This window comes from Engystomops pustulosus, chromosome 8, assembly GCF_040894005.1.
Source record: "Engystomops pustulosus chromosome 8, aEngPut4.maternal, whole genome shotgun sequence".
NCBI classification, from domain to species: domain Eukaryota; kingdom Metazoa; phylum Chordata; class Amphibia; order Anura; family Leptodactylidae; genus Engystomops; species Engystomops pustulosus.
Genome location: NC_092418.1, coordinates 103,406,272 through 103,433,345, shown reverse-complemented (window position 1 = coordinate 103,433,345; position 27,074 = coordinate 103,406,272). Strand labels below are relative to the sequence as shown.

General features: G+C 49.2%; 1 protein-coding gene across 1 annotated transcript in view; it reads right to left on the bottom strand.

The window, feature by feature from the left end:
• GLI2 (GLI family zinc finger 2) overlaps positions 1-25,354 on the bottom strand; it is an 83,382-nt gene extending 58,028 nt beyond the window's left edge. The window contains exons 1-2 of the mRNA XM_072122053.1: positions 25,163-25,354; positions 8,341-8,466 (exon numbers count right to left, since the gene is read on the bottom strand). Coding sequence (XP_071978154.1) covers positions 8,341-8,437 — 97 coding nt within the window. The 5' untranslated portion in view covers positions 8,438-8,466; positions 25,163-25,354. The remainder of the gene's footprint in view (positions 1-8,340; positions 8,467-25,162) is intronic.
• Positions 25,355-27,074: the final 1,720 nt, after the last annotated feature.

Sequence of the window (27,074 nt, the reverse complement as noted above, 5' to 3'; positions counted from 1 at the left end):
TTTCATATACTAAAACTTTTAGTTTGTTTGTGCAATCACAAACAGTGATGGTCGTATCTAAGAAAAACAATCTTATTTCTAAGTGACAACATGGCTACATTTATAGGAAATTATCTCCACACAGGTACATTTTCTATAATAACATCCTATTGAAGAAATTATTTATGAAAAATTAATTAAATTAAATGTCAATGCCTAGATGAGAATATCCCTTTAATTCTCCATAGACAGAGCCCACCCATTATTGGTGTCCTAAGTTGTTGCTCTGTCCACATCTGGGGGACCTCTGACTTGTAGCGGGGTCCATTATGTTACCCCAAGTTGTTCTGTTGCAGGTGGGAAAAAGAGTTTTAGTGGTTGAACTACAACACCTAACAGCCTCATACTGGGAGTGGTAGTAACAGGTGGGGAGAACATGTGGAGCCCCCTCCTCCTGCAGTGGGTGGGGGTCCGCTGGGGCTGGTGGTCACTCTGGGGTCTGGACGTGGTTTGGATGTTTATAAGAAGAATGTGCGGTTCCTTCAGCTATTATTCTGAGGTCGGTGCCTCCTTCAGGCTGGGGAGGTTCTCCTGGGTTCTCGGAGAACATTGCTGGCCTTGCACAAGCTGCAAATAAACTCATAAAGTTTCCAGAATAAGAAGCGGAGACGCCTGAAAATACAGGAACCAGGAGGAGCTTGTGCTGAGGGGCTACTAATGTAATGGAGCTTAAAGGAAATCTACCATTTGTTTTATGCATTATGGACCTAACATACCCTGAGAATGCTGTAGCAACACTGATGCAGAAACATATCTTGTTTAATCCCTGAACCGAGTGGTTTTGCTCAAATAACAATTATAAAATGATGATAATGAGGCTCTGTTGCTCCTGTGACTGCCCAGGTTCTTCTCCTTACCCTAATTATGCTCCAGCCTTGTCCTGCCTGGCATAAGCCGAGAATACGTCATCACTGTGTTGTTCCTGGCAGGCAGAAGTAATCAATCGCTGCTCCATACCCCAGCTGCTGGACAATTCAGGCAGCTCTTTTATGTACAGAAGCTAGTCTGCACCCAGCTTTCCCAAGGTCCTGAATTTAATAATAGTTTTTTGTGAAAAACCACTCAGCTCAGGGATTAAACAAGATATGTTTCTGCATCAGTGTAGCTAAAGCATTCCCATGGTATATTTGGTTCACAATGCATATAAACAAATGGTAGATTTCCTACCTGTGACGCTGTCTCCATTCACCGGCAGCAAGTGAAGTAATAATAACAAAAAACTCATTTTAAGGCGCCGTAGTTTAGGGATTAAAGGAATAATCTCATCCTCTCGAGATGTGAGCAATGAAAAAGCCATTTCATCCAGATTAAAGGATCATTGACTCCTGCGGATAATAACTGAGCGCAGCTCCTGAGCCAAGCCTGAGTATGGAGAGCGGGATCCTAGAGCATAGTGCAGGGGACTCCGGAGCACAGGATATATTACTTGGAGCGGGACCCGAAAGCACAGCGCGGAGCACCTGATAGCATAGGGCGGGAGACCCGAGAGCATAGTGCGGAGCACCTGAGAGCATAGCGCGGGGGACCCGAGAGCACAGGGCAGGGGACCCAAGAGCACAGGGCAGGGGACCCAAGAGCACAGGGCAGGGGACCCAAGAGCACAGGGCAGGGGACCCAAGAGCACAGGGCAGGGGACCCAAGAGCACAGGGCAGGGGACCCAAGAGCACAGGGCAGGGGACCCAAGAGCACAGGGCAGGGGATCCAAGAGCACAGGGCAGGGGACCCGAGAGCATAGCACGGGGGACATGAGAGCACAGGGCAGGGGACCCGAGAGCATAGCGCGGGAGACCCGAGAGCATAGCGGGGGGACCCGAGAGCACAGGGCAGGGGGCCCCGAGAACACAGGGCAGGGGACCCGAGAGCACAGGGCAGGGGACCCGAGAGCACAGGGCAGGGGACCCGAGAGCACAGGGCAGGGGACCCGAGAGCACAGGGCAGGGGACCCGAGAGCACAGGGCAGGGGACCCGAGAGCACAGGGCAGGGAACCGAGAGCATAGCGCGTGGTACCCGAGAGCATAGCGGGGGGACCTGAGAGCACAGGGCAGGGGACCCGAGAACACAGGGCAGGGGACCCGAGAACACAGGGCAGGGGACCCGAGAGCATAGGGCGGGAGACCCAAGAGCACAGGGCAGGGGACTCAAGAGCACAGGGCAGGGGACCCGAGAGCATAGCACGGGGGACATGAGAGCACAGGGCAGGGGACCCGAGAGCATAGCGCGGGAGACCCGAGAGCATAGCGGGGGGACCCGAGAGCACAGGGCAGGGGACCCAAGAGCATAGCACGGGGGCCCCGAGAACACAGGGCAGGGGACCCGAGAGCACAGCGCGTGAGACCCGAGAGCATAGTGGGGGGACCCGAGAGCACAGGGCAGGGGACCCGAGAGCATAGCACGGGGGCCCCGAGAACACAGGGCAGGGGACCCGAGAGCACAGGGCAGGGAACCGAGAGCATAGCGCGTGAGACCCGAGAGCATAGCGGGGGGACCTGAGAGCACAGGGCAGGGGACCCGAGAACACAGGGCGGGGGACCCGAGAGCACAGGGCGGGAGACCCGAGAGCACAGGGCGGGAGACCCGAGAGCACAGGGCGGGAGACCCGAGAGCACAGGGCATGGGACCCGAGAGCACAGGGCAGGGGACCCGATAGCATAGCGCGGGAGACCCGAGAGCATAGCGCGGGAGACCCGAGAGCATAGCGCGGGAGACCCGAGAGCATAGCGCGGGAGACCCGAGAGCATAGCGCGGGAGACCCGAGAGCATAGCGCGGGAGACCCGAGAGCATAGCGCGGGAGACCCGAGAGCATAGCGCGGGAGACCCGAGAGCATAGCGCGGGAAACCCGATAGCATAGCGCGGGAGACCCGAGAGCAAAGCGCGGGAGACCCGAGAGCATAGCGCGGGAGACCCGAGAGCATAGCGTGGTAGCGCTGGGGACCTCAGGGCATGGCGTACTGCAGGACCCTAGTGCATAGGGCAGGGGTCCTGTGTTTATTTGGGGGATATAGCTAATAGTATCTGGAGCGGAGTTCCCTCTCCATTAGGTTCTGGGACGGATGGCCCACAGCGATCAGAACAGTGTCATGTGGTGCCACAGATTTTGGGTTTTCTTGTACTGAGGGTATATGATGGCCCTCGCAGCGGCTCAGGTGCCCCCATACATCAGTGTCTGCAGAGATCTCACTAAATAAATTCCGGCTGATGTGATAAATGGCTCTATTAGCGACCCAGATAATTTGGGCAGATACGGCACGTGCCCCCACCCACCTCCGCTGTAAATAGGTTATTTTATGTGTAAATAAGATATTAACCATCGGCAGTAACCGCCCGCAGGAAAGTGGAGGAGATAAATAACGGGGGACAGGCGGGTAACAGGGCGGAGGGTGTAATGGCGCTCGCCCGCAAGAAACCACTTACATACGGAGGACGTGATAATCTGAATACGGCCGCCATTAAACAAGCGGCGCACCAGGCCGTTACTCTGCCGCGTTCACGAGAAATCAGAAGTGACAAGACACCAGGAGCGGAGAAGTAGCGGAGATTAAACCCTCAGCCTTCCCCGGGACGACCGTAAATCAGCGTCGCCATCACCGCGCTTAACCCTTCACAGTGTGACATTCACAATATAAGCCTGCAATGTAACAAAGTAACACGTTTCACACCTGATTGAGCCAAGATCCCTGCACCAGGTATCAGCGTCACCACCAGCACCCGTCACCCTATAAATACCCAAACATCCCCTCAGTGACCTCAATCTGTCTCACTATGAAGGAGCAGGGCAGACGAAAGGCAATGGGGCAGATTTATCAAGCTGTCTGAAAGTCAGAATATTCCTAGTTGCCAATGGCAAACAATCACAGCTCCCCTTTAAAATATTCATGAGCACTGGCAAAATGAAAGCTGAGCTGTAATTGGTTGCCATGGGCAGCTAAGAATATTCTGACTTTCAGACAGCTTGATAAATCTGCCCCAATGTGCGATACACGTGGTGCACACAACTACCCAAAGATTGTGTTGCATCATTGCTGTCAATGAATGGAAACAAACAACCGATAATGAGGGGGAGCAAACCCAGTTGTGACATATTACTGCTCACAGCTGGGGGTTTGATACAGTGTAGAACTGAACATCCTGAGCTATAGACTGAGCCCTCATGTGCATGAATATTGATTCAGGACGTGATCTAGACGTTGTTCTCGTTCACTTTACACGGCCGTAGATTCCACCGCCCCGACTGTCCAAGCCGTAACGGATAGAGAAGGTCCTGATCATATTTGCCTCTGCAGGAGACCCGATACATGTCCCCTGCACTGATACACTGTAACGATCAATAAGCACCAGATATAGATGTGGTTAATCTGAAGTGTTTCTCACAGGGGATTGCTTAGACTGGATGCAACTGTAACAACCCCTCCGCTGTACTATAAAACAGAGACCTTGAAACAACATAGGGTAACAGATCTTTCTATTATTATCAGTCTGTAGAACCACAAGTCCCAGCAGCAACATCACCTTCACTGCAGCATCGGTAGATATCAGTCTGTAGAACCACAAGTCCCAGCAGGACCAGAACCTGCACTACAGCACTGGGGATATAAGTCTGTAGAACCACAAGTCCCAGCAGGACCAGAACCTGCACTACAGCACTGGGGAGATCAGTCTGTAGAACCACAAGTCCCAGCAGGACCAGAACCTGCACTGCAGCACTGGGGATATCAGTCTGTAGAACCACAAGTCCCAGCCGGACCATCACCTGCACTGCAGCACTGGGGATATCAGTCTGTAGAACCACAAGTCCCAGCAGGACCATCACCTGCACTGTAGAGCCATCAGAATTCTTTGCATGGATCCCCTGAGTCCATCATTAGGATGTCACATGGTTGGAGGATCTGCTTCCCCCGCCGGTCACCTGACTTATTTATTAAGGTCCTTTATGGGCTTTTTAGGACTGATTAGACGTCTCTTTCATCATCTCTCGCTTCGGCTTCAAACGCTGTCGCTGGAAGTTGTTCGGGGGCTTCTCGCCGCCACATCTCCGCTTTCATCCGATAGGAGATGAGAGGCGCTGCAGCAGGCGGGGCCCCCCACGTTATATGCAGAAAGCCAAATGTGGCGTGTAGTTCATAAGTTACATAGAAAGATGTCAGGAGGTGTCACCGATCAACACCAGAGGTTTTGTTACAATGTATTAGTCTCAAAACCATCTGGGAACTTGACACAGCAGCACAAATGTTCTATCCTGATGTTACAATGTATCGGTCTTTAGGCAACACCAATGTGACAGAGCCCCCTCACATGTGAGCTGCACACAGCAGCAGTACGAGTCTTTATTCTGTGTTGTTTGTTACAGTGTATCAGCGCAGGTGAGAGACCAAGTTGTTTAACTCAATGGTAGCAATGTCTTTGTATCAATTGGGTTAGTACATTGGTCTGTGCTGATAGTTTGTTACAATGTATCAGTGCAGCAGGCTGTGTTACATTTGCTGATTCGCTCCAGATTTATCATGCGGCTCCAGAAACAGTGGACAGATGTATAAAGTTGAACATTTAGGTGCAAATCTGCTGCAGTCTGCTCCTACGTCACAGGTCCCGTAAAACCTGCAGTAAGACCCTGTCTGATGATACTGCCCCCATTGTATCAGTGTCATCACTTTGTATCTTTCGGGTTTGGCCTAAAGTTGATGAAAACAGATGATATCCACCAAAATAATTGTCGAAAGTCGGAGTCAAGTCGGAGTCAAGTCGGAGTCAAGTCGGTGGGTTCTGCCCCTCCCCCGGGGTAGAATCTTCCATGCAGATCAGATGTCCTGAGGAGATCCTGGAGATAAGGGGCGGGGGAGGGTCACATCCAGCCCTCTGGTGTATAATGGCACCTCAGCATCTGCCATGGGGGTAATTAGCACCCCCAGGACTGGACCCTCCTGCTGCCTTCAAAGGATGGGGCTCAATAAGCCGCCCCTAATAAAACACTGTCAGCCCCCCAAACGTGTCACATCCCCAGCTCCTTCACATCAGGAAATAATCACATGGAGCAAATGGTCTTTTCACATAGGAGGGGGAGACCCCGGGGGTCCGGCCACAGGCAGGTCCTGATAATCTGACAACCAATTGTCAGGATCAAAGAAAATCCCAAACACAAGGGCAGGAGCTGTGGATACTGGACAACACGTATCTAAGCCTGTCATGTGTGATACAGTGTCAGGGCGCGTTCACACGTTGCGTTGCGTTTGAAACGCATACACAACAGCTGAGGAGAGGTGATTTGCCTAATTACATCGCTGCTAACATTTCTGTTTACAAAACGCATCGTAAACGCGATGTTAACGCATACGTTAACAACGCGTTAACGCAAGCGTTAACATTGCGTTTACAAACGTAAACGGTAAAGTAATTAGGCAAATTACCTCTCATCAGCTGTTGTATATGCGTTTCAAATGCAATGAAAACGCGACCAAAACGCAACGTGTGAACGCGTCCTCAGGGCGCATTCACACGATGCGTTGGGTCACGTTGTGCCTCGTGATTACATGATAAGGTTACATTGCGTTTCCACTGCATCTGCTAAAACGCAATGTAACCTTATCATGTAATTAAGGCTGAAGCCAGTGGAATGCGTCAAAAACACAACGCAACACATCATGTGAATGCGCCCTCATGCAGATAACAGGAGTTGTGGGGCAGCTGGTGGCATCCAGTACAGACAGATGTGCAGGTCCCGTGAATCTGGGTGTCAGTCCCTGTCCAAGCCCGGATGGCGGCCATCTTGGTTTTCACTCAGCTGTCCACTTTCATTACCGAGGGTGCTTTCACACAATGCGTTGCGGCGCGTTTTTGATGCATTCCAAAGTCTTCAGCCTTGGTCACATGCTGAGGTTACATTGCGTTCTAGCAGATGCAGTGGAAACACAATGGGGGACATTTACTTACAGTGTCGGTGTCTGCATTGGCTTTGTTACCGACCTGCTCTCGGTAAGAAGACACACATTTAATATTGTGGAGCTGTGCAGAGACATTTCTGGCGCCGAGATTATTTTCTGTCCCTGGACAAAATCTGTCCCGAGCACCAGAAATGTGTCCAACAGTCCCTGCTAGACCAGTTTTCTTTTGGTCTACTTTCCGTCAGTTTACACCGCCCAAAAAGGGCTGCGACACATAGGGGGACATTTACTATGGCGTTTCCGCCAGTTTTGTGGCGCTCTCACCACATGTTCTGCTCTCCGACCTATTTATTAGCTGTCGGGGACAGAAAAAATGCCTTTTTCCGTCTGCTCCGACTGTTCTCCGAAAAGGGGCGTGGCTTTGGCGGAGTGGAGACTCAGACACAATTACTATGTGTCGCAGCCCTTTTTGGGCGGTGTAAACTGACGGAAAGTAGACCAAAAGAAAACTGGTCTAGCAGGGACTGTTGGACACATTTCTGGTGCTCGGGACAGATTTTGTCCCAGGGACAGAAAATAGTCTCGGCGCCAGAAATGTCTCTGCACAGCTCCACAATATTAAATGTGTGTCTTCTTACCGAGAGCAGGTCAGTAACAAAGCCAATGCAGACACCGACACTGTAAGTAAATGTCCCCCATAGTAATTGTGTCTGAGTTTCCACTCCGCCAAAGCCACGCCCCTTTTCGGAGAAGAGTCGGAACAGACGGAAAAAGGCATTTTTTCTGTCCCCGACAGCTAATAAATAGGTCGGAGAGCAGAACATGTGGTGAGAGCGCCACAAAACTGGCGGAAACGCCATAGTAAATGTCCCCCAATGTAACCTCAACGTGTGATCAAGGCTGAAGACTTTGGAATGCGTCAAAAATGCATAAAAAAAGTGACGCAGCACATTGTGTGAACGCGCCCTAGGGCCGTGTTCACACTGCAATTCGATTTTGATTTGAAACCCAAAGGGTGAAGACACACATGGCGTTTTTGGGCCGTTTTTACTAAGTGCGTTTTCAGATCACTAAAAACGCATGCGTTAAAAAACGCATGCGTTTTTTAAAAACGCATGCGTTTTTGTCCGTTTTTCCGAAATTGTGCAATAAAAAACGGATGCGTTTTTTAACACATGCGTTTTTAGTGATCTGAAAACGCACTTAGTAAAAACGGCCCAAAAACGGCCCAAAAACGCCATGTGTGTCTTCACCCAAAGGCTCCAACCATAATCACTTCCTGAACTAAACGTGATGGAAACGTATTGTTACCTCCTCATGTGAGCACTGGGGAAGCTTTTGGATTACGTCTCAAAACGCAAGGTGTGAACGCGACCTCATAACAGGATGGAAACATTACATGATAATCACACGCATGTGCACTACCTCCCGGTGATGCGTTCAGGACCCCGGATTTGCCGTCCAGAATAGACGATTTTGCCTCCTTCTTGTGCGCTGCGATGACTGGGCCCGAGTTCTCCATGTCAGAACCTCATATTCCACAGACGCGGCCTGAAACAAGACACAAGTATTAGGAGGGGCTCATCAACACGTCTCCTCCAAACACAGCACAAGCAGCTGCCGAGAACACAACTTTGTCACATTTTTGGGACTGAGAATAACCAAGGGGGAGGGGTAGCAGCTGTCACCTGGTGTCCCCTGACCCACGGGATTGGAGAAATCAGACCCAAAAACATCCAAAAAGTTTCTGTGTGTTCATGATACACCCCGAGTGTGTGTCGCCAAGTGACGCCCCCATCACTCTACTGAGGAAAGTTCTGTGTCTTACTAAGGTCACGTTCACACGCTGCGTTAAGAAACACAATTCACAGTGGGAGGAGCTTCTGCTCCCAGTCGCAGACGTGTTTACACCTAAATGCCTGGGATCGGGGAATAAGGGTGATGCCAGTGGTGCCAATCACATGCGTTTGCATTGAAGTGCATATGCGTTCGGCCGTGGGCCGCCCCATTGCGCTTTGGTTCTGATACAAAACAGAATCAAAACGCTAATGTGCGCCATCTCCCTAAGGGTGATGTCACACATGGCGTTTTTAGGCCGTTTTCAGATGGTAAAAAAATGCATGCTTTAAAAAACGCATACGGTTTTTGAAAATGCATGCATTTTTGTCAGGTTTTCAAAATTTGCGCATGCGTTTTTTACAATCTGAAAACGAACAAAAAACGGCCTAAAAACGCCATGTGTGACATCACCCTAAGCAGCGGGCTGGAAGTTTCTTAAGAACACGAAGCTAGCACAACATGTGCTGAGGGTTTGTTACAATGTTTCAGTGTTATTTGTTACTATCATATCCATGTAAGTTACATGTAACACAAGCAGCACCCATATAACATGTATGTATCCCGCGTACAGTATAACACGCATACACCACACGTCTCACCTGTGCAGTCATCTTTCTTTGTTCACTCGTTCAATGTTTCCTTATCTGTTAATTATCGTTATCTCTTTGACTAATGAGCATCGTCTAATGAGGGAACACGGTCAGGATAACGAGGAGATACGCGAGACAGGGCAGATACGTGAATATATATCCATCTCACACACAGGTCATATACATCATACATACATTTGCCTAATTACATTACTGTTTACATTTGTTAATGCAATGTTAACGCAAGTGTTAACGCCCCGCGTTATGAACGCAACGCTAGCAGAACTTCATTCACACTGTGCTTTTTCCCCTCGCTATGGCTGCGTTTTGTTTGCGTTTCACACATACGTTTTCAAACTGTTGAAATGGAGATTTGCCTAATTACATTGTTGTCAACATTGCGTTTACAAATCGAATGACATATGTGTTTGTTAACGCGTTGTTAACATATGTGTTTGTTGACATTTTATTAACACATGCATTAATGTTAGCATTTTGTAATGCAATTAGGCAAATCTCTTCAGCGGTTTGAAAACGCATGCGTTAAACGCAAACAAAATGCAACATGTGAATGCAGCCTGAATGTGACCTGAATGTAGTGTGAACAGCGTCCTACAATAGTCAGCACTCAGAAGCTGTCACCAGCGAATACACAGAACAGACAGCGAGACATAATACAAACACCTCCGGAGCAGAAATCCTGTCACTGCCAAGAACACAAGGTCTGACAGATCCCAGCGCTTCCTGCTCCCCACAAGCCCCTGCCTGCCCCTCCACAGGGTCCATAATCCCCCCACTGACAGACACCGGGGCAAATATCCCCCGAGTCACCGGAGGACAGGACTGACGTATCTAATCCTCCCATGTGTGATACTGACTGCTGTATCTAATCCTCCCATGTGTGATACTGACTGCTGTATCTAATCTTCTCCCTGTGTGATACTGTCTGCTGTATCTAATCCTCCCATGTGTGATACTGACTGCTGTATCTAATCCTCCCATGTGTGATACTGACTGCTGTATCTAATCCTCCCATGTGTGATACTGATTGCTGTATCTAATCCTCCCATGTGTGATACTGATTGCTGTATCTAATCCTCCCATGTGTGATGCTGACTGCTGTATCTAATCCTTTCCTGTGTGATACTGACTGCTGTATCTAATCGTCCCATGTGTGATACTGACTGCTGTATATTATCCTCCCATGTGTGATACTAACTGCTGTATCTAATCCTCCCATGTGTGATACTGACTGCTGTATCTAATCCTCCCATGTGTGATACTGACTGCTGTATCTAATCCTCCCATGTGTGATTCTGATTGCTGTATCTAATCCTCCCATGTGTGATACTGACTGCTGTATCTAATCCTCCCATGTGTGATACTGACTGCTGTATCTAATCCTCCCATGTGTGATACTAACTGCTGTATCTAATCGTCCCATGTGTGATACTGACTGCTGTATCTAATCGTCCCATGTGTGATACTGACTGCTGTATCTAATCGTCCCATGTGTGATACTGACTGCTGTATCTAATCCTCCCTTGTGTGATACTGACTGCTGTATCTAATCCCCCCATGTGTGATACTGACTGCTGTATCTAATCCCCCCATGTGTGATACTGACTGCTGTATCTAATCCTTTCCTGTGTGATACTGACTGCTGTATCTAATCCTCCCATGTGTGATACTGACTGCTGTATCTAATCCTCCCATGTGTGATACTGACTGCTGTATCTAATCCTCCCATGTGTGATTCTGATTGCTGTATCTAATCCTCCCATGTGTGATACTGACTGCTATATCTAATCCTTTCCTGTGTGATACTGATTGCTGTATCTAATCCAACCATGTGTGATACTGACTGCTGTATCTAATCCTCCCATGTGTGATTCTGATTGCTGTATCTAATCGTCCCATGTGTGATAGACTGCTGTATCTAATCCTCCCATGTGTGATACTGACTGCTGTATCTAATCCTCCCATGTGTGATACTGACTGCTGTATCTAATCCTCCCATGTGTGATTCTGATTGCTGTATCTAATCCTCCCATGTGTGATACTGACTGCTATATCTAATCCTTTCCTGTGTGATACTGATTGCTGTATCTAATCCAACCATGTGTGATACTGACTGCTGTATCTAATCCTCCCATGTGTGATTCTGATTGCTGTATCTAATCGTCCCATGTGTGATTCTGATTGCTGTATCTAATCCTCCCATGTGTGATACTGACTGCTGTATCTAATCCTTTCCTGTGTGATACTGACTGCTGTATCTAATCCTCCCATGTGTGATACTGACTGCTGTATCTAATTGTCCCATGTGTGATACTGACTGCTATATCTAATCCTTTCCTGTGTGATACTGATTGCTGTATCTAATCGTCCCATGTGTGATACTGACTGCTGTATCTAATCCTCCCATGTGTGATACTGACTGCTGTATCTAATCGTCCCATGTGTGATACTGACTGCTATATCTAATCCTTTCCTGTGTGATACTGATTGCTGTATCTAATCGTCCCATGTGTGATACTGACTGCTATATCTAATCCTTTCCTGTGTGATACTGACTGCTGTATCTAATCGTCCCATGTGTGATACTGATTGCTGTATCTAATCCTCCCATGTGTGATACTGACTGTTGTATCTAATCGTCCCATGTGTGATTCTGATTGCTGTATCTAATCCTCCCATGTGTGATACTGACTGCTGTATCTAATCCTCCCATGTGTGATACTGACTGCTGTAGCTAATCCTCCCATGTGTGATACTGACTGCTGTATCTAATCCTCCCATGTGTGATACTGACTGCTGTATCTAATCGTCCCATGTGTGATACTAACTGCTGTATCTAATCGTCCCATGTGTGATTCTGATTGCTGTATCTAATCCTCCCATGTGTGATACTGACTGCTGTATCTAATCCTCCCATGTGCGATACTGACTGCTGTATCTAATCCTCCCATGTGTGATGCTGACTGCTGTATCTAATCCTTTCCTGTGTGATACGGTTTGCGGAGCTGTGTATCTAAGCCTGTCTCTCCTAGGATACCCGTCCTCCATCTTGCTGTGATACGCCTCTCTATGAATTATAACTTCTCATGGAACAAAACTAATTCTGCACAATCTGAGGATAAGATGAGGGATCTGGGATTTCTTGGAGTCTGTGCAGACAAGACAGCAATTTCCTGTGCTGCAGGGGCCACACGATGCAGGGAAGCCCTGAGGATGACGGGGCCCGAGGAGGGGGCGCTCTCACCCCTGTTTCCTGCTGTGTGAACTGAACTCCTGAACTCTATGATGTGACTAAGTGCCCCCCACATTACACCCCGGGGGCCTCACACCATACAGGGGAATATTAGGCATCTCAGACCCCTGTACTTCTCACAGCTGAGGGTTTGTAACAGTTGTATCCAGTCTAGACATCCTGAATTCCAGACTGACACATTGTAACAGAACAGGAGGGATGAGGATACAGTGACTCCGCGGCCAGCACAGACCCCAGACCCCTTCTCCATCACCCGGGAGCCCTGAAAATCTAATACAAACCCTCAGATATACAACAAGGCGTATCTAATCATATCCTGTGTGATACAGTCTGCTGAGCTGTATATCTAATCCAGGCACGCATGTTACCTTGTACTGAGCTGTGTATCTAATCCTATCATGTGTGATACTCACTGCTGAGCTGTGTATCTAAGCCTATGTCATATGATACTGTCTACCGATCTTTGTATCCAATCCTATGCTGTGTGATACTGTCTGCTGAGCTGTGTATCTAATCCTATGCTGTGTAATACTGTGTGCTGAGCTGTGTATCTAATCCTGTGCTGTGTGACACTGTCTGCTGGGATGTGTAGCTAATCCTATCCTGTGTGATACAATCTACTGATCTTTGTATCTAATCCTATCATGCGTGATACCATCTGCTGAGCTGTGTATCTAATCTCAGCACGAATGTTACCTTGTGCTGAGATGTGTATCTAATCCTATCATGTGTAATACCGTCTACTGATCTTTGTATCTAATCCACTCCTGTGTGATACTGTCTGCTGAGCTGTGTATCTAATCCTATCCTGTGTGATACTGTCTGCTGAGCTGTGTATCTAATCCTAAACTGTGTGATACGGACTACTAATCTTTGTATCTAATCCTATCATGTGTGATACTGTCTGCTGAGCTGTGTATCTAATCCTATGCTATGTGATACTGTCTACTAATCTTTGTATCTAATCCTATTATATGTGATACTGCCTGCTGAGCTGTGTATCCAATCATATCCTGTGTGATACTGTCTGCTAAGCTGTGTATCTAATCACATGATGTGTGATTCCCTCTACTGATCTTTGTATCTAATCATATCCTATGTGGTACTGTCTGATGTGTATCTAATCCTATGCTGTGTGATACTCACTGCTGAGCTGTGTATCTAATCCTGTGCTGTGTGATACAGTCTCTAGTGACATGTTACTAGTTACTATTAGTGCTCTGTGTTTCATCTTCGGTTGGGGACATTTAAAGGGCCGGTGTAATGTCGCCACCATTCACCTCTGACCCCGGAGTTCACTCATTCTCATCCTGAAAGCCCCTAAATTTAGCTCCATGTGAAAGGATCCATTGACTGTAACACAGAATGATTCTGACTGTCACCGTCACGACCCTGCTGGGGTCCGGGACTCTTCAGAACCATAGACAAAGGTCAGTGGTAAGAGCCATGTGCCCCCGGAGACCCCCGGACACGGGTCAGAATATTCATCATTTCATCATTATGACTTTGGTCACTTACTAAATGTAACCTCTGTCTTGATTTTTTACTCCTTTTCCATGTGATCCGTGACTTCATCTCAGCTGCAGTGACTGTGGGGGTCAGTGGGGGTCTCATATCACCCCCTGCTCCGCCATGCTTTATACTGCAGGACATCTATACGCTAGGGCTCGGCTGCAGTGACTGTGGGGGTTTCATGTCACTCTGTGCTCCGCTATGCTTTATACTGCAGGACATCTATACGCTAGGGCTCGGCTGCAGTGACTGTGGGGGTCTCATGTCACTCTGTGCTCTGCTATGCTTTATACTGCAGGACATCTATACGCTAGGGCTCGGCTGCAGTGACTGTGGGGGCTCATGTCACTCCGTGCTCCGCTATGCTTTATACTGCAGGACATCTATACGCTAGGGCTCGGCTGCAGTGACTGTGGGGGTCTCATGTCACCCCGTGCTTTGCTATGCTTTATACTGCAGGACATCTATACGCTAGGGCTCGGTTGCAGTGACTGTGGGGGTCTCATATCACCCCCCGCTCCGCCATGCTTTACACTGCAGGACATCTATTCGCTAGGGCTTGGCTGCAGTGACTGCGGGGGTCTCATGTCACCACGTGCTCCGCCATGCTTTACACTGCAGGACATCTATACTCTAGAGCTCGGCTGCAGTGACTGTGGGGGCCTCATGTCACTCTGTGCTCCGCTATGCTTTATACTGCAGGACATCTATACGCTAGGGCTCGGCTGCAGTGACTGTGGGGGTCTCATGTCACTCTGTGCTCTGCTATGCTTTATACTGCAGGACATCTATACGCTAGGGCTCGGCTGCAGTGACTGTGGGGGTCTCATGTCACTCTGTGCTCCGCTATGCTTTATACTGCAGGACATCTATACGCTAGGGCTCGGCTGCAGTGACTGTGGGGGTCTCATGTCACTCTGTGCTCCGCTATGCTTTATACTGCAGGACATCTATACGCTAGGGCTCGGCTGCAGTGACTGTGGGGGTCTCATGTCACCCCGTGCTTTGCTATGCTTTATACTGCAGGACATCTATACGCTAGGGCTCGGTTGCAGTGACTGTGTGGGTCTCATATCACCCCCTGCTCCGCCATGCTTTACACTGCAGGACATCTATACACTAGGGCTCGGTTGCAGTGACTGCGGGGGTCTCATATCACCCCCTGCTCCTCCATGCTTTACACTGCAGGACATCTATACTCTAGAGCTGGGCTTCAGTGACTGCGAGGGTCTCACATCATCCCCTGCTCCGCCATGCTTTACACTGCAGGACATCTATACGCCAGGGCTCGGTTTCAGTGACTGCGGGGGTCTCATATCAACCCCTGCTCCTCCATGCTTTACACTGCAGGACATCTATACACTAGGGCTCGGTTTCAGTGACTTCGGGGGTCTCATATCACCCCCTGCTCCGCCATGCTTTATACTGCAGGACATCTATACGCTAGGGCTCGGTTGCAGTCACTGTGGGGGTCTCATATCACCCCCTGCTCCGCCATGCTTTACACTGCAGGACATCTATACATTAGGGCTCGGTTGCAGTCACTGTGGGGGTCTCATATCACCCCCTGCTCCGCCATGCTTTAGACTGCAGGACATCTATACTATAGAGCTCGGCTGCAGTGACTGTGGGGGTCTCATATCACCCCCTGCTCCGCCATGCTTTACACTGCTGGACATCTATACTATAGAGCTCGGCTGCAGTGACTGTGGGGGTCTCAGGGAGTCTGAAGTCTAAACATTACTATGGCTGTGAGTTGCAGAAAGCTTCAGAGCGCTTTCACACAATGCGTTTCGTCACGTTTTTTGATGCATTTTTGACGCATTCAAAAGGCTTCAGCCTTGATCACATGCTGAGGTTACATCGCATTTGCACTGCATTTGCTAAATCGCAATGTAACCACCACATGTGATCAAGGCTGAAGCCTTTTGAATGCGTCAAAAACGTATCAAAAAACGCAACGCATCATGTGAGCGTACCCTCAGACTCTGCAGTGCGAAGCCTTTCTGTTCCTGTGGTCAGAAAGAAGCGCGCAGCAGCCTTCCTCTCTTCCCGTTTTGCGCTCACATGTGGCGTTTATATTGCGTTTTGAAATCCAATACAACAGTTGAGGAGAGGAGATTTTGTGTTTACAAAACACAATGTTAAAGCAAGATGTTAACAAATTGTTAACATTGAGTTTTGTAAACACAAATGTTTTGCTGTTAACATTTGTTTTTTTTACAAAACACAGTGTAATTAGGTGAATCTCCTAATCTATTGTCGTACGCTTCAAAACGCAATGTAAACGCCAGGTGTGAACGCAGCCTCAGTAATCAGATTTTTGGTTACTTGCACCCACACGTCGGCTCCACATGTCCCTGAATATTTGGGGTTGTGATGGATCCGACCACATGACGGGGTGGATGAAATCAGCCACATTTCTCTGTCCAGGGGTTGTTTAGGAAACCATAGAAATCTGGAAAAAGGGAAGACGGATGTAGAGAGGAGATGGACAGCGGGAGCGAGGTATGTGCGTGGGCAGCCATGGACGCCGTCCAGGAACTGCGCAGCCAAACGTATGGAAGAAACCAACACTTCACCCTTAACTGACTCCTGGACTAATCACAGACAAATATTCTATAACTGGGGGTGAGAACAACTGATGACCCCCATCACAGGATACACTGTGGGAAAGCACCCAACTTTCCACACGCACTGTCATATTAATCTACACCATCGCTCCATCTCCTAGAATTGTCTCCATGACCCCATCATCTAGTCTGTGTTATAGGATTGTGAGATAGTCCAGATTAATGACCTCACACTGCTATGCTCTGTTCTCTCTGCAGTCAGTGTTGTGTATTAACCCTGGAAAGATGTGTAATCAGCCCTCACACTGCTATGTGCTGTGCTCTGTGCTCTTTGCAGCCAGTGTTATGTACTGTCCCTGGAGAGATGTGTAATCATACCTCACACTGCTGTGCTATGTGCTCTCTGCAGCCAGTGTTATGTACTGTCCTGGAGAGATGTGTAATCAGACCTCACACTGCTGTGCTCTGTGCTCTCTGCAGCCAGTGTTATGTATTGTCCCTGGAGAGATGTGTAATCAGACCTCACACTGCTGTGCTCTGTGCTCTCTGCAGCCAGTGTTATGTATTGTCCTGGAGAGATGTGTAATCAGACCTCACACTACTGTGCTCTGTGCTCTCTGCAGCCAGTGTTATGTATTATCCCTGGAGAGATGTGTAATCACACCTCACACTGCTGTGCTCTGTGCTCTCTGCAGCCAGTGTTATGTATTGTCCCTGGAGAGACATGTAAGCAGACCTCACACTGCTGTGCTCTGTGCTCTCTGCAGTCAGTGTTATGTATTGTCCCTGTAGAGATGTGTAATCAGACCTCACACTGCTGTGCTCTGTGCAGCCAGTGTTATGTGTTGTCCCTGGAGATATGTGTAATCAGACCTCACACTGCTGTGTTCTGTGCTCTCTGCAGCCAGTGTTATGTATTGTCCCTGGAGAGATGTGTAATCAGACCTCACACTGCTGTGCTCTGTGCTCTTTGCAGCCAGTGTTATGTACTGTTCCTAGAGAGATGTGTAATCAGAACTTTGCGCATGTTGATAGTAGCAGCAGGACTGTGATATATGGATTTATGTTCCAGGATTGTAGCTTCTCCAAGAGCACTGAGGGAGTGTCCTCACACAGTTGTGCTCTGTGCAGCCAATGTTATGTATTGTCCCTTGAGAGATGTTGTTGGTAGCAGCAGGACTGTGATATATGGATTACTGGATTGTAGCTTTCCTGGGAGATCTTCTGGTTAAATACTACAGCACATAGTGATGCAGAGGGAGGGGACTGTGTAATGACTCAATGCAGAGCATTCAGAGCACAGCAGGGAGTGGACATGCCCCATCCTAAAATGAAGGAATCTGGTAATTCCCCCTCCTCTGTCTCTGATTACAGATGTCACATTCTGATCCAAACTTTATTCTGTGACAGAGCAGAAGGTTCATACTTACACCACTATCAAAAATAATGGACCCAATCTTTTATAAGCAAATAAGACATTTTCAGAATGGAAGAAAGTGATAAAAACACAAAAATTAAAAAGAAAACAAACATAAACAAAGATAAATATAAATAACAAAAATGTATAAAAAAAACTAATAAATAACAGAATGTAAATAAAGTTAAAGAGAAACAAAATAAATTAAAAGTGAAATAAAAAAATTGTTTAAGGTCGTGAAATGTCCTGGGGGGGGGGGATGAAGGGGTTAATTCCTCGGAGCAGCTGCACAAAGCTCCCTTTCGGCTTGTTAATGTCGAGCGGCACAAGACGCCCCATAAAATCATTGCTATTCATGGCCGCTAATAGCCATTAAAATTCAATCAATTCAGCTTAACACAAGTGTCCTCCAGTCCGCGCCGCTGCCTCCGCCGTCCGCGTTGGATGTGACTTATCGCATTGTGTCGCCGCTACTTGTCCTGAGAGCTCTTCAGCCTCCTCTTGTTTACTAAGAAAACAGCTTAACTCGTAACCCAGCGGCCGGTGCGCAGCCAGGAGAGGGTTAAAGGCGACGTAGAAGAAGATAGCGGATATCAGCGCGCGCAGCACAAAGCCGTAAGTGCGAACCATTCATCACGTAGGCAGGTAACAAGAGAGCGGCAAAAACCCTGCACAGGGGAGACACTGTCACCACCAATTACATTATCATAATATATGGCTCCGCTGTTGTATCTGGTGTCAGCCACAACCTCACAGCCACTCAGAATCCCGGGAAAGCTGGGTGATGGAGAGAAGTGGGACATCCGGGATATGTAAGAAGAGCTACAGTGTGTAGTAATATACGGTGGTGGATAGGATGTCAGGATACGACTGCCCCCACAGCCCCCCCTCTACTCCTGGGAATATACAGGGTCGTCCTGGTCGCCCATTCTCTGTAACCGCTGGAACTCCGCATTCAGGACAATGGAGCTGACAGCAGCTTTATTCTTATGTTAATCCTTAGATCCTGACAGTAACACTGCAACAACCCCCAGCAGAAAAAAAGGTTCAAATATTCACCAGCCACGCTGGGGTTAAACACGGCCAATTAAGTCATTATTGGTCCCTGGACCTTGTACGAGAAGCATCTCACATGAAAATCCCAAGGAAAATCCCGGTGAAGTACTTGGACGCAAGACCACAAAGCTCTGACTCCATAAAACCTCAGACCAAAAAGCAAAACTGTGAGCGCCGGCCTGGAGAGCGCGGGGTCTACACCAGAACATGGAGAAGGCGAATGTCAATATTTAGGTCCAACATTCTGTGCTGATCAACTCCTTGTTATACCTTTAGTGGCCACAGCTTTGTTTTCTGACACAGATCTCCAAATCCTGTAGATGGAGATACAGAATACAGTTCTTCCTGCAGCCACCACTAGGGGGAGCTGAGTGGTTCATTGCAGACTGTATCTACATTAAGCTCTATGGTAACAATGCATTCACTGGGCTCATGAGCTCCACCTAGGGGTGGCTGCAGGCAGAATATTTTTCTGTGATACTGTGCAGAGGATTTGGAACTCTGTATCGGTTCTGTTTCAAGGTCCAGTGTTCTGTCATGTGTATCTAAGAATATGCTATCTAACACTGTCTGCTTAACAGCTGTATCTAGCCCTATCCTGTGTGATACTGTGTATCTGAGCCCCTCTCTGCTGACACCCCCGTAGCTCCCTTACATACAGATGCAGACTTGGGGTGACCTCAGGTTTGAGTATAGGGTCAGTATATGGCAGCGGATCCAGGTGATTTCTACAGTCTCTTTCTGTGATTCACGCCCCGCTGCCCCCCTCCCATGGCCGCCCCTCACTCGCTGTATATTTTGGATTACCGGCCCATATTTACTTTATTTTTTGGCACCGACCGTCGCAGGGAGCACAATATTTGTTTAAATTCCCTTTCATGCTGCGCGCTAAAAAAAATAGCTTTTTTTTTCCTTCACTCTGGAATTCTGGCACAATGAAAGAGTCAGTTTATAAGTCGGAGCCCGGATCCCCCCTCTGCAGAGCACAAGCCCCCACACCTTGTATTTCATCCTCCGGCCCGTATATCGCCTCGTATACAGCGACAAGCGAGATGCAGAGATTTCATCTGGAGACAAACATAGAAGGAGAAAACTGATGGAATAAAATGTAACAAACTGTAAATAAGAAACATTAAAAATGTTGCATTATGTAGAAAATGCCCCTCAGTGTTTTCTCCGTATGATACATCACGCATTGGGGCTCATTTACTAAGGGTCCGCGGATTGCATTTTCCGTCAGGCGATCCGACGGATTCGGATGACGCGCACATGCACCGGGATGAAAAAGGTGAACTCCGGCGGACCTCAGCGGGGAAGAGACACATGCAGGATTTCGGGCGCACGATGTTGGTGAATCGCGACAGACTTCATCTTCGTCGGACCGTCAAGATCAGGGGTTGCGACAGGACTGGGTAAATGTGCCCCATTGTCTCATCTGATCTCTATGTAGTGATGTTACACTAGACTCCCTGTATGGCGGCATTATATCTCTGGATGTCTCTGGGGCTCAGGAAGTCTCTGGGGCTCGGGAAGTCTCTGTGGCTCGGGATGTCTCTGTGGCTCGGGATGTCTCTGTGGCTCGGGATGTCTCTGTGGCTCGGGATGTCTCTGTGGCTCGGGATGTCTCTGTGGCTCGGGATGTCTCTGTGGCTCGGGATGTCTCTGTGGCTCGGGATGTCTCTGTGGCTCGGGATGACCTTGTATATATCCGACACATTTGATACATTGTTGCTGTTGTTTATTTGGCTGGAAACAGTCGATAAAGTGGAAGCAGAGACTGTTACACTGCTCCGAGCGCTGCAGCTTTTAGGCTCTGGCAGCCATAGGGGCTCCGTATGGATAACGTCTGGTGGTGATTTGATATCTTGGGAACCTTTTAATGGCCTGACTTGAACGTGCCTCAGAGGTGATGTCATGAAGACCTTGCAAGTCTATTCAAGTTTTTAGAAGACCTCAGGGACAGTCATAAGCCTCCAAACATATGCAGAGAAAATAATAGCCCCCTCCCGAAACCTGGCAGCACTGGCGCAGAAATGTAATAACTTCTATGTGGAAAATTCAACTTTTTACAATGTGGGGGTAGGGGAGGTCCCAGATTCCTGAATATTACACGAGGCGAGGCCACAGGCATCATGATAACCCTATTCCATGGTGCTTAGGATGTGGCCTGATTGGATATTGCTGTGGTCATGTGACTGCCTGTAGATAGTGTATATACAGTATATATATAATATGAATGTCATGTGATCTTTTATCATGGCCGCCATATGACAATTTTAAGGTAAAAGAAATTAAACGCCAATTCCTCTTACAACTTACTCGTGTGCAGGATCCCTGCAGGCAGATGAGTGACCTCTAGTTCCAGGTCTATAATTCCAATGACTTCCTAGTACAAAGCTGTTACCATGTTGTCAGGAATGTGGACGGACAATAATCGGCAATAATGCGGCCCCATAATGAATGATATGTAAAAATGGGAAAACCTTGTAAATCCGGGGCCACATTCTGCAGGGGCTCGTAATAGGCCCCAGCGTCCGGCTCCCTGCTGCTCCAGACTCATCACAGATCAGGTTGCAGCAGAGCAAATTTTTAGAATTCCAAAGGAAAATGACTACTAAGAAGATGACCCCCAGCCCCAAAATACCCTGTAACCTGGGATGTTATCAGCAGGGGAAGTGATCCCCAGTGCTCTACATGGTACAGGCTGGACATACGACAAGACAATCAGATCCTTCCCCCAGGACCACAAAAAGTTGAACAACTGAATCAACATAAAAAAAAATATTCAAATCTTTAGAAAAATATCCATCGGAATGTAAAGTGTTACAGAAATGTCTGTAGAGTTAAATGTAAAATAATGCAAGAGATCCAGGAGCAGAGGAGGGGCCCAGGAGAGGTCGGGGGGCACAACTGGGGTCCCCTTGTAACACAACAGCTGAGCAGAAAGGTGAAGACATGAATCAAATCATCTTCCAGCGAGAGGAGATTCACATCACACCGGCCGCCGACGCTGGAATCAGAGCCACAAGTTTGTGTATTTAAGACCAAAACTGTAACCACGAAAGTGCTGACTATACTAACAATATATTCATCAAAAGTTTATCGACAAAACTGGAGGTACAATAGTAATTGTGGACATGACTGCGACGCAGATTGAGAGTTAGAATCAGCACACACTAACTTCATCTTGGACTGATCCTGAGTTACATCCTGTATTATACTCCAGAGCTGCACTCACTATTCTGCTGCTGGTGCAGTCACTGTGCACATACATGACATTACTTATCCTGTACTGATCCTGAGTTACATACTGTATTATACTCCAGAGCTGCACTCACTATTCTGCTGGAGGAGTCACTGTGTACATACATGACATTACTTATCCTGTACTGATCCTGAGTTACATACTGTATTATACTCCAGAGCTGCACTCACTATTCTGCTGGAGGAGTCACTGTGTACATACATGACATTACTTATCCTGTACTGATCCTGAGTTACATACTGTATTATACTCCAGAGCTGCACTCACTATTCTGCTGGAGGAGTCACTGTGTACATACATGACATTACTTATCCTGTACTGATCCTGAGTTACATACTGTATTATACTCCAGAGCTGCACTCACTATTCTGCTGGAGGAGTCACTGTGTACATACATGACATTACTTATCCTGTACTGATCCTGAGTTACATCCTGTATTATACCCCAGAGCTGCACTCACTATTCTGCTGCTGGTGGTGCAGTCACTGTGTACATACATGACATTACTTATCCTGTACTGATCCTGAGTTACATCCTGTATTATACTCCAGAGCTGCACTCACTATTCTGCTGCTGGTGCAGTCACTGTGTACATACATGACATTACTTATCCTGTACTGATCCTGAGTTACATCCTGTATTATACTCCAGAGCTGCACTCACTATTCTGCTGCTGGTGCAGTCACTGTGTACATACATGACATTACTTATCCTGTACTGATCCTGAGTTACATCCTGTATTATACTCCAGAGCTGCACTCACTATTCTGCTGCTGGTGCAGTCACTGTGTACATACATGACATTACTTATCCTGTACTGATCCTGTGATACACCCTGTATTATACTCCAGAGCTGCACTCACTATTCTGCTGCTGTAGTCACCGTACATAACCACAACATGCCCCTCATATTAGAATGACTGCACACCTAATGTAACATATAAATGCAGCGCAGGAGTCCCGGCCCCTGTGTTATGATCAGTGACAGAGGTTATTACTATTTGTGATGTTACTTCTTATCTGGTTGCAGTAAATATTTACTTTTATCGAGATTCCAGAACACATTAAATATATCGCAATTATTTCTTGCACTTCCATAATCCCGCTGCAACTTTTCCTCCAGAGCTGAACTCATAGGAAGCTTTATTGTAAAATATCTGGGAGATAATACCCCATGTTTCCCCTCTCGCTGTGCCCGTCACATCCATCCTGTTTTCACTTCCAGATTGTGCAGATTAAGTCTAAAACAAACTTTCTTCACAAACTCCCAATCCCTGAACAAAATGTTCTTAACAGCGACAGCTTCAGTGCAAACAACAGCCATGTGCCGGCGCCCCAGGATCCCGCACTCCTCGCCCTATGCTCAGGCCTCCTCACCCTGGATGACTCTCAGCTCCAGACATGACCCTCAGAGCTTCCTCCAACCTCCTGACCATCATTGCTGCCCTGAGGAGCAATCAAGGGTTGACACCATTCGTGTCCAGACTATTGTGTGGCTGATAACACAGAGAACTAGCACTGCTAAAGACACCAAGTCTTATATACATGTCTGCGTTTTCCACAGTGAGTTCACACACAGCACATTTCTAGGATTGTCTACTGTGGACCAAGATTTATCAGGAAATAAGAGCAGCGAGGGGTACGATGCCATCAGTAGCCAGGGGGACAACCTATGTTCAGGGAGAGAGTGGCCATAGGGTCCTGGATGTGCTGCCATGCAGGAGAGTGTCTAGGTATGAGGACAGGATCTACTTACATACTCAAAGCTCAGGCAGCCTCATTGTAGGTGGATGGGGGGGGGGATAGTCCCTGGGGTCCGGGCTCCTCAATACTCTGTAGCCTCAGTTCTTGCATCTCACAGATTCTAAACTTTGCCCCCTCCCAGCTGTAATAATGGGGCGCAGAGATGACTCCATTCATACAGGGAAGCGGCTTTACTCTCTGGCTTTGTACAACAAATAAAAGAAGGATTGTGCCCATTGTCTGTGGCTCCTGTCACTGGGCTGTGACCCCAGCACATAGGGGGCGCTTCAGCGGGTTGATGGGGCTCATACAATCACATGGAGGAAGAGGGGTGACTGTAGCAACTACAGGACCCCCATATAGAGGGAACATCGGCCCCACAACATCCTACCAAGGCAGAAGAGAACCCCCACATCATCAACACAAGGGGAACAGGACCCGCAGACCATTATACCCCCAAACCATCATAGGGGAGTGCACAGGTCAGGACCACCACACCATTATACAAAGTTCACATAGGACAGCCACGCTCACACCATAATACAGAGGGCGCACAGGTCAGGACCACCAAACCATCAACACATGGGGAACATGTGACCCCCAAACCATCAACACATGGGGAACATAGGACCCACAAACCATCTTACAGAGAGGACACACAGCAGGACCCCCAAACCATCAACACATGGGGAACATGTGACCCCAAACCATCAACACATGGGGAACATAGGACCCGCAAACCATCTTACAGAGAGGACACACAGCAGGACCCACAAACCACCAACACATGGGGAACATGTGACCCCCAAACCATCAACACATGAGGAACATGTTACCCCCAAACCATCAACACATGAGGAACATGCCCCCTACACCATCATACAGAGCGGGAACATAGGACCCCCGCACCATCGTGCTGAGAGAGCGCAGAACCTTCAGCACACAGAGCATCTCCCTGCAGACTGCCGGCCACTTACCTCCAGGATCAGTGGGATGAGGACATGGACCCTCAGAGCTTCCGACCTCCTAGATCCATTGGGGTTCAGTCGCGGCGCAGAGAGCGGGGTCTGGGGTACAGGGGTCTGGGGTCTCGTTCCCTCGCAGGGCCCCGGGAGCTGCAGCCTGGACTCCGGGGAAGTTGAATGCAGAATAAAGTTTGGAGCCTCCTCCTCCTCCTGTGTCACTCCCCCCCACCCGGAGTCAGATGATCTGAGCCCATTACTTCAGCCCCGACTGATCTGTTTTCAATCTTCCTCCTCCTCCTGCCCCCCTCATCCCCTTCCCCCTCCTCTTCATCCATTTGCTGATCCGGATGGGAATGGGGCTCATTAAAGTCACAGCTCAGGCGCTAAGGGGTTAAATGCTGAGGGTGATGGCATCTGCAGGGGTTCTCCACACAGTCCCCCCCACTGCCACCCGAGACCCCCTCCTCACTGCCACCCGAGACCCCCTCCTCACTGCCACCAGACACCCCCCTCCCCACTGCCACCAGAGACCCCCTCCTCACTGCCACCAGACACCCCCTCCCCACTGCCACTAGACACCCCCTCCTCACTGCCACCAGACACCCCCCTCCCCACTGCCACCAGACACCCCCTCCTCACTGCCACCAGAGACCCCCTCCTCACTGCCACCCGAGACCCTCTCCTCACTGCCACCCGAGACCCCCTCCTCACTGCCACCAGACACCCCCTCCCCACTGCCACCAGACACCCCCTCCTCACTGCCACCCGAGACCCTCTCCTCACTGCCACCCGAGACCCCCTCCTCACTGCCACCAGACACCCCCTCCCCACTGCCACCAGACACCCCCTCCTCACTGCCACCCGAGACCCCCTCCTCACTGCCACCCGAGACCCCCTCCTCACTGCCACCAGACACCCCCCTCCCCACTGCCACCAGAGACCCCCTCCTCACTGCCACCAGACACCCCCTCCTCACTGCCACCCGAGACCCCCTCCTCTCTGCCACCAGAGACCCCTTCCCCACTGCCACCCGAGACCCCCTCCTCACTGCCACCCGAGACCCCCTCCTCACTGCCACCAGACACCCCCTTCCCCACTGCCACCAGACACCCCCTCCTCACTGCCACCCGAGACCCCCTCCTCACTGCCACCCGAGACCCCCTCCTCTCTGCCACCAGACACCCCCCTCCCCACTGCCACCAGAGACCCCCTCCTCACTGCCACCCGAGACACCCTCCTCACTGCCACCAGACACCCCCTCCCCACTGCCACCAGACACCCCCTCCCCACTGCCACCAGAGACTCCCTCCTCACTGCCACCAGAGACCCCCTCCCCACTGCCACCAGACACCCCCTCCCCACTGCCACCAGACACCCCCCTCCCCACTGCCACCAGACACCCCCTCCCCACTGCCACCAGACACCCCCTCCCCACTGCCACCAGACACCCCCTCCTTACTGCCACCAGACACCCCCTCCTCACTGCCACCCGAGACCCCCTCCTCACTGCCACCAGACACCCCCTATCCACTGCCACCCGAGACCCCCTCCCCACTGCCACCAGACACCCCCTCCCAACTGCCACTCTAGACACCCTCTCCAGTGCCAAAAGACACCCCCTTCCACTAACATGAGACACCCTCCACTGCCACCCGAGACCCCTCCTCAGTGCCACCTACCCCCCAATGCCACCAGATACCCCGTCCCCACTGCCACCAGAGACCCCTTCCCCTGTGCCACCTACCAACGAGTGCCACCGGCCCCTCCTATCAGTGCCCCCCCAGCGTAACCAGATACTCCCTCCCCAGTTCCACTAGCCCCTCTCTATCATTGTTGCAACCTCCAATTCCTCCAATCTAATTGTAATATCTGATCTCATTCTGTATCCAATCTCTGTGTATGGGAGATATTGCACCAACATATA